Raw genomic sequence first — 13602 nt, 5'->3', positions numbered from 1 at the left:
CCACGAGGTTAATCTAGGCTGCCCTGGAGTTACTGACCAACATCCCAAAGCAGAATAATATGTTTAGCTGTTCCTTATGTGAACGTGGCTCATAGAGCTGACAGCCACGAAACAGCTCATGAGCACAATGAACTTGATTCGCAGGCCCTCTACTGTCACGGCATGTGTTCTAAACATAATGAAGAGGGCAGGCGAAGAGGCTGGGAGCAGACCGAAAGAGTGAGACTCTGACCTACTTTTCTAATGAGAGCACACATGTCTCTTCCTGCTCTTGGCTTGCTCTCCTCCATGCCCGCTTGGTTAGGGGAAGGAGTGCAGTGCCATGATTGCTCTGAATTGGAGCCTCGAATCTCATGTTATCTTCCCGTTTTGATGCAAACATCCACGCTGGCGTTCAAGATGACCTTCTGTGGTCCACCAGGGCCTCAAGTGCGTCCTTGGGAAGGTTTGCTAACCGCTCCTTCTCCACCCACTCTTCCCTGCTCCTTGGGTCACCAGCATCCTCTGGATATGCTCTCCCTGTCTGGAGTCCAGTATTTTTGAACAAGAAGATACGAGTTATTTTAGAAGGTGCATAATACCAAAGAAAGTGGTCTCTAAGATTTGACAGACTCAAATGACTAACTTAATATCTCTAAGCCTCAGTTCCACATCCATTTGACTGGAGTAAATCCACGTCAGAGAATCACTGTCCGAGCGAAATGAGATCATGTACATAAGGCATTGAACATGGTGCGGGACGTGGAAAGTGCTCAAGACTTAGGAGCCCCCGCCTCTGTTCCTTCTGAAGGAGCTTCTTATTCTCTTTGTCTTGGGTGAAGGAAAACTCACGAGGGAAAAAAATACTCTCTGATAACATACAGTTTACATTTTTGCTGTAACAGTTTTCTCCATACAACCGAGAGATTAGTGAAAACAAAATAATCATTATTTGGAGGAAAAAAGATAAATCATAATAAACATTCATAACAGGGAGTTCAAGAATATTTATAGCGAGAACAATCTTTAAAAAGTATCATGGAGTTGGTAGCTTCCCAAGAGGGCCCTGAAATTATATATAGAATTTCGCATAAAAGTATACACGTGTGTATTTTTCCTGGACAGAGGGCCCGTAGCTTTCCCTAGACTCTCCAAGGAGTCTACATCAGGTTACGAAGCACGCACACAAATGCTATTAAATATTCCTCCCACTGATTCTGTCTTGTAATGACAAAGCCCTTCATGTATTTTAGAGAACATGTAGGTCCTTAGTTTTGTTCCAGAACATGGATGTTATTCACAAATAAATATTCTTCTCCTAGACAACCACATGGGGAAAAAAGGAAGTCAATTGCTATGTAACATGTCTAAAGGTGAAAAGATTTAGAAGCAAAGAACCACAGTCAAGGGCATCATCTGGAAGCTATGCCCTTTGGGGTCAACCGACTCCTTCCTGTCTCCTTCCTGTGGACCCTGGGTTTGCCGACTATCAGAGGAAAGAGGCCAACACCTGGTGCTTTTACAAAAGGATTTCCAAACAAACTCTGCCTTCTCATTTCCCTTGGAAAATGGTCTAAACTGTCCATGTTTGTTTATGTAACCTGCTCGCCTGGACCCCAGTGGGGAGACTTCTTCAATATGGGACAGTCAAAAGTATTGTGAATAATGAGGCAACTACCCTTTGACGGGAGCAATATAGACAAAATTCTGCTGCTCCCCTGCTTGTGTGTGCGTGCTCTCTCTCTATCTCACAAATAAATAATATCTTTAAAAAGAGCGAGAGAGAATAAATCTTAAAAGTTCTCATCACGACAAAAAAAGTCTCCATAACTGTGCGGTGATGAATGTTAACTAGATTTAGTACGGCGATCGTTCTGCAGCATATATAAATACAGAATCATCACCCTGTACAACTGAAACTAAGATAACGTTGTGTATGAATCACACATCAATAAAAAATGTATACTGGCAAGGTCTCAGGGGAAAAGGCGGTAAAGTTGGGCAATAAAGATGAGAAGGAATTCGGTTAAATACCTTCATAAGCCCCCAAGTATCCTTTTTTTATGGGAAAGGTGTTTTGTCTCCCAGATTGATAATAGGTGTTTGAAATCTTTTTGGAAAAGAGCATCATATAGATAGGACGGCAACCACTTAGCAGAGAATACGAATGCAGATTGACAGCTGAAAGAGTTTCGGTTCAACTCTGTCACTTTATAAGGTAGTACTTGTCCAAATTTCTTAGAAAGTTTGTCTTCTTCACTAAGTTACTCACTGCTCTTTCTTCCCAAAATACTGCCTTCCTGAGCCTAAGCTTTCCCTGTGTGACTGACGTTCCAGAGAAACTACACCACACGAACCAAGTCAACTCTCACACATTCTACACACAGTTACGCCCTAAAAGCATGTGCTATATCCCTTCCTGATCGTTTTGAGTCCACAGAAAACCTTAAATACTACCTCTTAAAGTATCTGAGACTGAACCAAAGGGAAACCTACCAAAAATGGTGGCAGAGCAGCAGAGGAGTCTAAGATTGAGAGATTTCTGTTACATGTCTCTACACTGCCCACCTACATGAAGTTGGAACATGGCTCAGTCACTGCGAAAATCTTCATAGCACTTCACAGATTCAACCGGACAGAGGATTTTCCTTTATCATTCAAAACTGCCAACTCCACATACCCACCAGGATGACTACTATCAATAAGATAGAAAATAACTAGTGTTGGAGAGGAGGTGGGAAAACTGGAGCTCTTGGGCCCTGTGAGTGGGACTGTAAAATGGCACAGCACTACAGAAGACAGTATGGAGTTTCCTCCACAGATTAAAAACAGAACTACCAGATGATCCAGTAATTCCACTTTGGGGTATATGCCCAATAAAATTGAAAGCAGGATCTCGAAGATCATATACACCATGTTTATTATAAGCAGCACTATTCACAGTAGTAAAGAGTGGAAGAAACCCAAGTGTCCTTCAACGAACGTGGTCTATGCATACAACGGACTATTTTCCAGAAATGGAACGGAAGGAAATCCAGCCACAATATGGCTGATCCTGGGGGGCATTACACTAAGTGAAATAAGCCAGTCACCACTGTGTGACTTCCACTTACATGAGGAACATAGAGTAGTCAAACTCACCGAGACAGAAAGGGAATTGGTAGTTGTGAAGGGCTGAGGGGTGGGGTGGGGTGGGGGTGAATGGTAACAGGGAGCTGTTGTTGTATGAATACAGAATCTCAGTTTGGAAAGTTGAAAAAGTTCTGGAGATTGGTTGCCCAACAGTGTAAATAAACTCAGCACTATTCAGCTGTACTTAGAACTGGTTAATTAAGATGGCTAAATTAATGTTATGTGTTTTTTCCACAATTAAAGACTTTTTTAATTCTTAAGAATTGCTGACTAGAAGTTCTCCAATGGCAGTGACAATGTCTTGGACACCTTTAGGGTCCAGGCGTCTAGCACAGCTGCCAGGAATGTGGAAAGAACTCTAGACAGGCTTGCTGAAGGTTAACATGGAGATGACTCAACACATTGGCCCATAGTTGGGCAGATGAAGGGGGGAGCCTTTCAAGAGAATCCATCTTGAGAGCGTTTTTGTGGCCATGGCAGGTGCTCTCAGTAACCCACGTCACGTGCCATGGGGACATCTCTGGCTTCAGCCACAGCTATGGTGGACAGTGCCACATGCCCAAAAAAATCCACCTCATACACCAAACAGGCAACAGGAAAAGGGAAGAGATAGAGTGCAGGCTCCCCAAGAAGAGTAGGTTGCTCACCAATGTCAAGTTCAAGAGAGAAGGCCACCCTCCTGGGTCTCTTGGAGCCATCCTGCTCACAGCTGGCCCTGACTGAACTGCAACCCACGTCAGAACGAACAACATGGTTCTCATATCAGCATTAAAAAACAAAACAAAACAAAACCAATTATGGAGCCAAATGATTCATACCTGAATAATTTCTGCACAGAACAATGCTGGAAACCCTCACATAACAACCAGATTATTATTTCCTGGCAAATGCACAGAGGCCAAACAGGGCCATTCCCTTCCTAATGCAGAGTGAGACTGGATCAGGGGTAAGAATACAGAGCAGCAGAGAGCTGGGACCAGGGGTGAACCATCAGTCACAATGCAGTCCTTCAATAGAGCAGAGCTGCCAGATTTAGCAAATAAAAACACAGGATGCCCAGTTAAATTTGAATTTCAGATAAACAACAAAAGATTTTTTTTTTAGTGGAAATACGTCCCAGAGATTGCACAGGATATAACTGTCTATCTGAAATTCAAGCTTAACTGAGCATCCTATATTTTATCAGGTAACTCAGGAAAAGGAGATCTATGTATTTGTAACCAGTCTTCTGGAAACAAATTCTGCCTCTTAATGCCCCCTTCACAACAAAATAAGAGCTATACCCAAGATCTGGCAAAATTAACCAACTTAAACCAGGGAAGTGTTGAAAACCTAGTTGCATTCTTTTATTTTTTCAAGTCCTTTGCCCATGTCTTAATCGCACTGTTTATCTTTTCTTGGTTGAATTGTAAGAATTCTTTATATATTCTGGACACCAGATACTTTGACATAGGATTTGCAAATATTTTCCCCATTCTGTAGGTTGTCTTTTTAGAATGTGTTTTAAGAGCACAAACTGATTCTCTTTAGCTGTCTTCTGTGTTCTTTAGTATGGGACCCCCTCAAAGATGAACCAGATACTGGGAGAAAATGAAGACAGTTATGATGGTCTCCTAGCCCCTGAAGCTAGGAGATTAATGTCAGATTAGGGTGATTTCACATGAGTCCACTGGTTTTGACAAAGATGAGACATTGAGATCATTTAGGAACTCCAGCTGGGAAACTTGGAAACAGAGTGAGCAGCCCAGGACTAGAGTTTTAGGGAATGAAGAGGTGGGAATGGAGTCAAGTAACACTTAAAAACAAGAAGACAATCCTCTGGTTTCCATCCCTGGGAACTCTAATTTAACTGGCATAGCTAATATATCTCCAAAAGCTCCCTGGCTGATCATAACACGCACTGATGATCAGGACCCTCTGAGCCAAAGGAGCTGTGTGAAACTGGCATGTCCACACATGAGGGTGGACAGTAAGCCAGTCTCCGAAAGGTAGGAACCTCCGCTCTCACTGTGGTCTGGGGAAAAGTGGGGAAGAGCAGGAGAGGTCCAGAAAGCCATGGGGGGAGTCAAGGAAAAGAGAGAAGCTCTTCTGACCCCCAAAATGCCCTGAATGATTGTATTTTTCTTTTCCAAGAGAAGATGGGATACCTTATTTAAGGAGCTCAAGACTATACTAGAAAGACTGCACCAACACCACTGGGATGGCCTGTTGGCACTTTTCCATTTCACATTCCATCTATGTTGATGAACAGAAGAAGCTGCATACGGGAAGAGGTTATTTTCCACCAACTGTGTGAGTAATTCTGTGTTGGCCTATATCCAACAGTAAAAACATGTAGGTGGAAAAGAAGAACGATACACATTTAACAAGGATCGAAAGTATTCTTTAGGTTCAGATCTTGACATAGTTATTAATGCCCCTAAAGTCTCCTAGTTAAGTTCAAAGTAAGGGTTCCCAACATTTGTAGGGCATCAGAATCACCTGGGGTGCTTTAAAAAATACAGCTATCTGAAGAGACACAGCACATGGATTAGTCGCTGCCTGGGGCTGGGGCGGGAACAGGGAGGGACTGCAGAGATACAAGGATCTTTTGGGGTGATAGAAATGTTCTAAAACTGGATTGTGGTGATGGCTGCACAACTCTGCAAATTGACTAAAAATCAACAAATTATACACTTAAAACGAACAAATTTTATCCTGTGTAAACTAAACCTCAATAAAAGTTTTTAAAACTGAAGAATATAAAGGGGAAACTATGAAAGCCACAGAACCATACCTATTTAGTGGCAGAAAAATATGCAGCATTATTCTTTATCTTTACAACTACATGAACATGTCAAAAGCACTCATACATTTTTTGGTTTCTCGTATAAATTTGTAAGAGTATCACACCCAAAAATACAGCTTCCTGGGCCTTACCTTGAGAAATTCCCATTCATGTGTTTGAGGTGGGACTCAGCCATCTGTACCTTTTTTTTAACCACTCCAGGTGACTAAAGGGTATATCCAGGTTTAAATGTTATTGATGTAAAGCAAAAGGGAAAAAAAAAAACAGGCAAGGCACCTTATTTCTTTATCTCATTTGATTTTACTCTCAGCTGTCAGGTTTCTTATCATAAATAAAAATTTTCTGCCAATACCAATTTGGAATCATAGAAAGCACAGTGATTTAGGTGTCCTGGAACAACAAGAAGTTCAAGATTTTGACACAGAATGTGAAACAACCAGCCTTGAACCAGCCGCATGCATGGAATAGCTATCTTGGCACATACCTTCAGAAGCCCACACATCCCATGATATTCCAGGAAAGTCTTGGTTTTAGAGACTCTGTCCCTGAGCTCACAAATCACCAAAATATTTTAGGAAGGAGAGGAACTGAGAGTGGGCAGGCATAAGAGAGAGGAAGTCTTGTGTTTCACCAGACACCAATTTATAGTTTTTTAGATTTTGAACCATGTACATGGGTTAAATGTTTTGATAATCCAGTAAGTATAAAGCTTTGGCTTCCAAATTACATCTCACAGAAGTAGCTTGTACACTGAGTAGGAGCTCATGAATTTACAGGGCGATGGCTCTGGGCCCGATCCTGATATACCGGATAACTAAACTGTTAAAGGCAGATTCTATTGCTTTGAGCATTTCTTTTCATTCTTACACAACTAGGGAGAGATGTGGAATGTGACCTCACACCCTCAGGATTTTACAGTCTTCTACGTACTCAGCTCAGTGGGTGAGGGCATGAATTTGGAGTCAGACAGCTTTATGTTCACACTCTGTTTCTAACAATAATTAAATATGAGTCCTTGTTCTTGTACTTAAACTCTGTAAACCTTAGCTTGTTCACAGATAACATGGGGATAAAAAGTACAAACCAGAGGGTTGTTATAAAGACTGAATGAGATATAATACAGCAAGTACTGAGTCTAGTACCAAGCACACAGTAATCCTAATCCAGAAGTACATCCTAAGGATACAACGGGTCCAGTGGTCAGAGATTTGCTTTGAGAAATTCCAGAAGTCTGATTGCTCAGTGGTAGCCAGATCTAGGAGAGGAATGTACTGGCATGGGTCCACATTCACACAATTACAGCTCATGTTCTGGTGCAAGCCCAATTCTAGTTTGATCTCTACCCTGGATTTCTTTTGGTAGCACACAATACTGTCCAGACAGAAATCACAACAACCTGTGTCTCTCCATGCTGGGACTGCCATTTTGCAGGGACAGTTAACAGCTGAGTGCTGAAGGACAGGAAGGAGCAGCCAACAGAGAACCGGTCCACTGCACCTGGCTTGGATACATACTTGTGAAATCTCCATGCTTTGGAAGGCAGTATATCCGCTTTGGTACAAAAGTTAGGAAAACAACTTTCTTAAAAATAAACAGATTCCCAAGAGATCAATGGTCTGGAAAAATTCCTCTGAGATTCTCACAGGCCCAGGATATAAACAGTAAGCAACTTTTTGGCTAACAATCGCTAATTCACAGGGCCTCCAAATATAACACATGCACATACACCACAACTCATACACATCCCTGAAGAGTTGCAGTGGTTCTGAAAATGAGGCAAAGCACACACATTTCATTACTACAGCAGGACCACCTGAGTAGTCTCCCACCGCTGAGTCCTCCACACGTGGCTGAGCCCCGGGCCCTGTCCCAGACACATGGGCCACAGCAACCCTGCCCTCTCAGAGATCCCAGCAACTAATAGAGAATCTTCTTCCTCCTAAAAACATCCCTCTTTCACATGGCTGAACATAGGAGAATTTCCCTATAGATTATTATTAGGAAGAAATGGAATTTTAAAACATCCTTCATTATTAGTTTGGGTGTATAATTCTTTTTCTTTCCTAATTTGCAAGCATGTAATTAGCTATCTACTGTTTGAAAGGCATTGTGTTAAATACTGTAAGGAAACAAAGTAACCGGATACAGAACTGCCCTCCCAACCATTATGCTCTAATAGGGGAGATAAGATTTGCACAGATAAGGTGATAATGGTAATAATAATAATAATACTTCGTTATTAAGTCCTTACTCTGGGCTGGGCACTTTACATTCACACACACTTTCCAATAACCTTGTGAAAGAGTTACTGTCCCTGCTTTACAGGGCAAGCGGAGTCTTCCAAGGCCTAGATAATTTTTGTCAGGGTTCTTGTTAACAGCTGAACTAAAGTCCATTAACCACACACATGGCGGCCTCTAGGACATAAGAATGGTGTATTATATTTCACACCATTTCTCAAAGTCAGATACCTCAACAATATTTTTAAATTTTCAATATAATCTAATTAAGAGTATCACACTCAGTCTTGGGAATGGACACATAACAAAAGACATGAGTTCCCCACAGAACCAGGACACTCTCCAGACTTTGAGACAAAACTCGTTGTCCCATGGATAGTCACGATGAGAACTTCATGCAGGCAAGAGTAAAGTGCATCTTCTGCACAGTTCATTCTTCCTCACACTAGCCCTGGGTCTTGACTATTTTCACATTATGTTAAATAACAACATTCTCCCCCTCCGCCTTCAAGTCAAGTTCCTACTCTCCTCTCAATCTCATTCGTAAATATTCTTGGACAAGCAGCCTTCTTTCTCCTTGTGGCCATGGGGGCTGAGTTCAGATTCTGCCTATTCACTTACTGCTCAACTGTTCCCAGACCTCAATGTCACAGATACCCGTAATCGAGAGATTCCAATCCTGGTGCAACTTTCTGACACATCGGTCTCGTTATTGGATTTGACATTAAGCCTGACTGGTTTACGTAGGATAAGGCCCAACACCCATGAACATTTCATATAAATCATCAGTTGAAGTTAATATAGTAATTAAGATTACATTGTATGGAATTTATCATTATCATTTCAACAAATGGAGTACAATTTTAAAAATCAGAATTTGAGAAAAACCTAAATGGTAGTCCTGGTAATGAACCAAAATGTTCCTGCACTCAATCAAATGTAGAGTACATCGTTTTCACTATTTAGTTTTAGAACGAGTCTCATACATCATTGAAATGTGTATGTTAGTGCTTTAAAAATGGATTCTTAGAAAAATGACCCTGTAATCCCTCACTCCCTTGTATAAAAGGATTATTTTATAGAACTTTCTAGACATTTGTCAACTTCACATTTAACAAACTTAACACTACAGACTGTGTCCAAGTGTGTCTCTTTTCCCCCATCACATGTTGCATTGTTTCCATAAACATATTTTACTAACCATGTTTGTTTCCCTGGATATTTAGGATGACAGAAAGTTTTTGCTAGTGCAAATGTTACCAAACTGGGCTGCGTGTATAACACTCCCAATATTTTAGATGCCCACCTGGATTAGATGCTCAGAAAAGAGATTACTCTGTCAGATGATTTGAACACCTTTAAATCTCCGGATGGAACCAGCTTATAAAGGCATTGCCTTTGTTGTGTTGCTATCTTTCAGATTCTCGCAAATTCTAAGAGGCTTTGTTGAAGGGGTGCCATCTGTTTTACAGATTCCTCTAAAGCCAACGCCCCGCTCTGAGTCAGCACAGGAGATCCGGCAATCGCACTCACCTTCCCCTCTCCCGCTGCCCTTCTGCCTGCTGTGCTGTAAGGGCAGCACCTCCAGTGACTGGATGCCGGACCTCTCCAGAATGTTCACTTCCACCATCAGCCTCCCCACCAGCTGCTGCGGACGCACGCTGATGACGTGCTCGTACTTCCCCAGCCGCCGCTGCAAGAGCTCTTCGTAACTGAGGAGGAAGGCTGCTTTGTCTTTGCTGGGAATCACAACAGAGGCTCTGAACATATCAGTCCCCTTCTCCCTGTAAGGAAAATAAAAGGGAATACAGGGATGGTCAGAGAAAGCCAGGTTCCCTCAAATCCCCTCAGGGTCCTGGCCACTCTCTCAAGAGAGTCCTTAGAAGAAAAACTAGTGTTGGGAAGAGAAGAAAAGGCTGGCACTAAAGGAAGGTTACAAAGTTTCAAGGAATACTGAAGAGTACAGAATTCAACTGTTCTTTCCTACCTCTCCTGTAGTCAGGCTTGAGGGAGCCAAGGGGGAAAGGGAATACTGAAATAGGTGAACCGCTAGAAAAGAGAGTTTTGGAGTCAAGATAGGAATTGCATTCTTCTTTTTACAGGAATGGCCAAATAAGCCTGACATCTGATGTTATTTTAAAATAGCTAAAATAGTAAGTTTTTATAGGCAGTAAAGTTTGGTGGATGTGGCTAGGGATAAGGATAAAGAGTAAAGGATTACAAAGCATATAAAAATATGAGCCATTCCAAACATTTTCAGTGATTCAAATGAAGGTTCGATGATTCAAGATGGAAGACTGACCATAAAAGGAAAGGGATAGTAAAGGATTAATCCCAGGGAATGAGTGGTAGGGGCAACCATCAGTGGGTACAACACTTCAAAACATTTTTGGAAGATGGGGAGTAGAGCAAGAACTCTACAGCTCAGACTATGGATCAAGATACAAACCATCTACAGAACATCAGAGAGATGGAAAGTTCAGGCTCAGCGTGAGATGTGAGTGGGAAGGGCACCAAACACAGGAAGGAGACCTCCACATCCATATATAAGTGAGTGATTAAGATGACAGGCTTCCTACATTCCTCTTTCCCAGAGCTAAAAAGAGACACAACTATTAAGATGGAAAAGCTTCACTGAGAGCTGGGAAGAATGACTGAAGAAAGACTGACACTTAAACCCATTATTGTAAACTCTCAAAACATCAGGTAGAGGACACACAGAAAAGGAGTGGTATTAGACAACATTAGAGGTACCATTAGCAACCCTGAATGTTATGACACTAGGGGCAATGTCTTCAAAGTTGAGACGAAAAATTATTCTCAATCTTAAACTCCATATGCTGTCAAAATATTAATCAAGGTCTCAGAAAGTTTGCCTCTCATACATCCATTCTTGGGAAGTTACTTCAGAATATACTCCAGCAAAGTGAAAGTGAAAAAAGAAAGAGGAAGATATGGAATATAAGGAGTAATAAAAGCAACCCAGAAGAAAATGAAAAGAAATCCCAGGGTAAACATTGATGACAAGGCTGCAAAGTAATGACAGTATTTCATGGACCTGGAGACACCATTCTTCCATAACTGACAGCTCCGAAACCAGGATGCAACTCCAATCAATGATACCTTCCAACTGCTGTTGGCAATAATATGGATGTCACTGCTTATAGAACTGTCATAGTAATTCATTTAGTCACCATTTCAAAAGAGTTATGTGTCTTGCTAGATGTTAATAGTGACAAATTAAGTTTTATCTCATTAGAAAAAAGAAAGATAATTAAAAAGTCCAGGAAAAACAAATGCATATGTTGTGATCCAACTGAACTAAACTGTGGCATAATTATGAACGACTTATGAATTGTAATGAAAGATAATCCTCATAAGACTCATCTGACAAAGACCACTTGGGATCCACCTGCCGTCCAACAAAGCTAGGTTTCAATAAACCTAATAAACACCAAAGGCAACATGGAGAATCTGGCCAAGCAAAGGTATATAGGATTGGGAGAAAAGTGGAGTGCAGATAAGGTTAAATGAAGCAATGTTTGGAGGCTCGAAACAAAGCAGGGCTGTGTGCAAAGTGGTTAGTATCACACTGGACTGAGAAGCAAATTCAAGGTTCTGTCCTTAGGAACTACAAAGTTAAGATAAATGTGGACTTTTGTGGCCAACGATGCCTTATCTGAAGCTGTGGACCTTGGTTGCTTTTTGTATCAAAGTAAACCCATGACTCACATCTTCCAGGCAAGAATGAGATATTCCATTCTTGCTAATAGGATTTCCAACAGCAAAGTTTCTGACAGTCTATGATTTTAAAGAACAAACTTTCTCAAAACTACATCCTTTTATTAACTAACAAAAACAGGTTCACATGTTCACACCAACTTATCTGGAAAACAGGATCATTTTTCTTCAAGGGAAACAGATCACTTTACTTCAAATGGGCTGATAGAGAGGGAAATAGAATCTTAGTATACCAAGTGGCTCTGCAGTTAATGACTTTCATGTAATCATTAAAACTCAAATACTAGTCATTGGTTTCCAATGTTTAAACTCAAGTTACAGACAAAACAAAGAAAATATATACCATTAGGGATCAGGATTTAAATGTTGGTAATTCTGACAGTGCAAAAATAAATGATCACATAGAAAAAGATGGGTACTGGGAAATGGGAAAGGAAATGTAGGGTTTCAGTGAAGGAGTGGGAATTTAAGATAGGTCTAGTCTAAGATGGTATAACACGGCTTACACTGACAAAAGAAGAGAAAAGAATGTGAAAATGTGGAACGTGGAGGGAAGGTGGGAGTGTCCTATGTATGCTAAATCCTCTTCCTTCCTGGCAGAAAATCAACAGATAATGTCTGATGTTTATCAAGAAATTTTTTTTTAAATGAGACTACCATAAGCTTTAGAGTTAGGGAAGTCGCTACAGAAAGAAATTACAGAAATATTAGAAGTGGATGTTTCTAGGAAGTGAGATCTGGGGATTCAGAGTGATAAAATGTTCCTTTTCACTATAAACCTTTCCTTCTATATTGTTAACTGTATATATTTAATTATTGACTCTATGGTAATAATAAAAAGCAGATAAATCCTTGAAGGAAGGGAAGAAAAGAAAAAAAAAGTTGGCAAAGGAGTAAGAAATGAGGCCCTTTGCTCAGGTGGATTTTAATTCCTTAACTCAATGGCACTTACCCATTATCTTCTGATGTTTTATTCCTTTTCTCTTTCACCTTATCACCATTTTTCTTTTCTCTCCCTGTAATTTCTCCCTGATACACCTTGTCTCCTATGAGCCTGAAACACAAGAGACAGCTATGTTACCAACTTGCAGTTCCAAGACAAATTCAAACGTGGATCTCATAAGCATGACAATCCTAGAAAATATTTTTATGTGACTCCTGGATGCCCAGAAAGAATGCATTCCAGACCAAGGCACTACCCTTGAGTCATTCATTTCATTCTAGGGCAATTTTACAACAGGTCCAAATAGTCAGGCTTGACCCATGGTGCCTCTGGGATTCTCCAGGAGGACATCAGATCTGTTCAAATTTCCATGAAGATTCACCAGCTTGAATCTTGCCCAGACCCAAAATGAAACCCCCCAACCACCCTACTTTGCATGTCTTTACCTCCTAGTTCAGAAGGAAAGGAGAAATAGTTTATTTTGTATATCATATAGATCACGCTATCTCATCATTCAGACCTCTAAACGCTGCCCCTTCTGAGCCACCTTCCTGATTTCTCCCTGTCTAGACAAGCTCCTCTCAGTACTACTTGCCATCGTTAAGCACTTGCTACAGTCTGAAATTATCTCATCTATTGATGTGTTTACTTACTTATTATTTTTCCCCACTGCAATTTCTGTAGCCAAGCAATGCTGTCTTTTTCATAGAAATATACTGATCACTTTGAAGAGCTCCTGGCTCAGAGTGGGCACTCATTTGTTGGAGGGAAGAAGAGAA

At 41.0% G+C, this 13602-nt stretch overlaps 1 protein-coding gene across 1 annotated transcript in view; it reads right to left on the bottom strand.

Moving 5' to 3' along the window:
- The window catches only part of ITIH5 (inter-alpha-trypsin inhibitor heavy chain 5), a 72844-nt gene that overhangs the window by 37791 nt on the left and 21451 nt on the right, over window positions 1-13602 (bottom strand). The window contains exons 4-5 of the mRNA XM_046013804.1: window positions 12833-12934; window positions 9673-9923 (exon numbers count right to left, since the gene is read on the bottom strand). Of these exons, the coding sequence (XP_045869760.1) occupies window positions 9673-9923; window positions 12833-12934 (353 nt within the window). The remainder of the gene's footprint in view (window positions 1-9672; window positions 9924-12832; window positions 12935-13602) is intronic.

Source organism: Meles meles, chromosome 7 (assembly GCF_922984935.1).
Source record: "Meles meles chromosome 7, mMelMel3.1 paternal haplotype, whole genome shotgun sequence".
Lineage (NCBI taxonomy): Eukaryota > Metazoa > Chordata > Mammalia > Carnivora > Mustelidae > Meles > Meles meles.
This window is presented reverse-complemented; position numbering and strand designations above follow the sequence as displayed.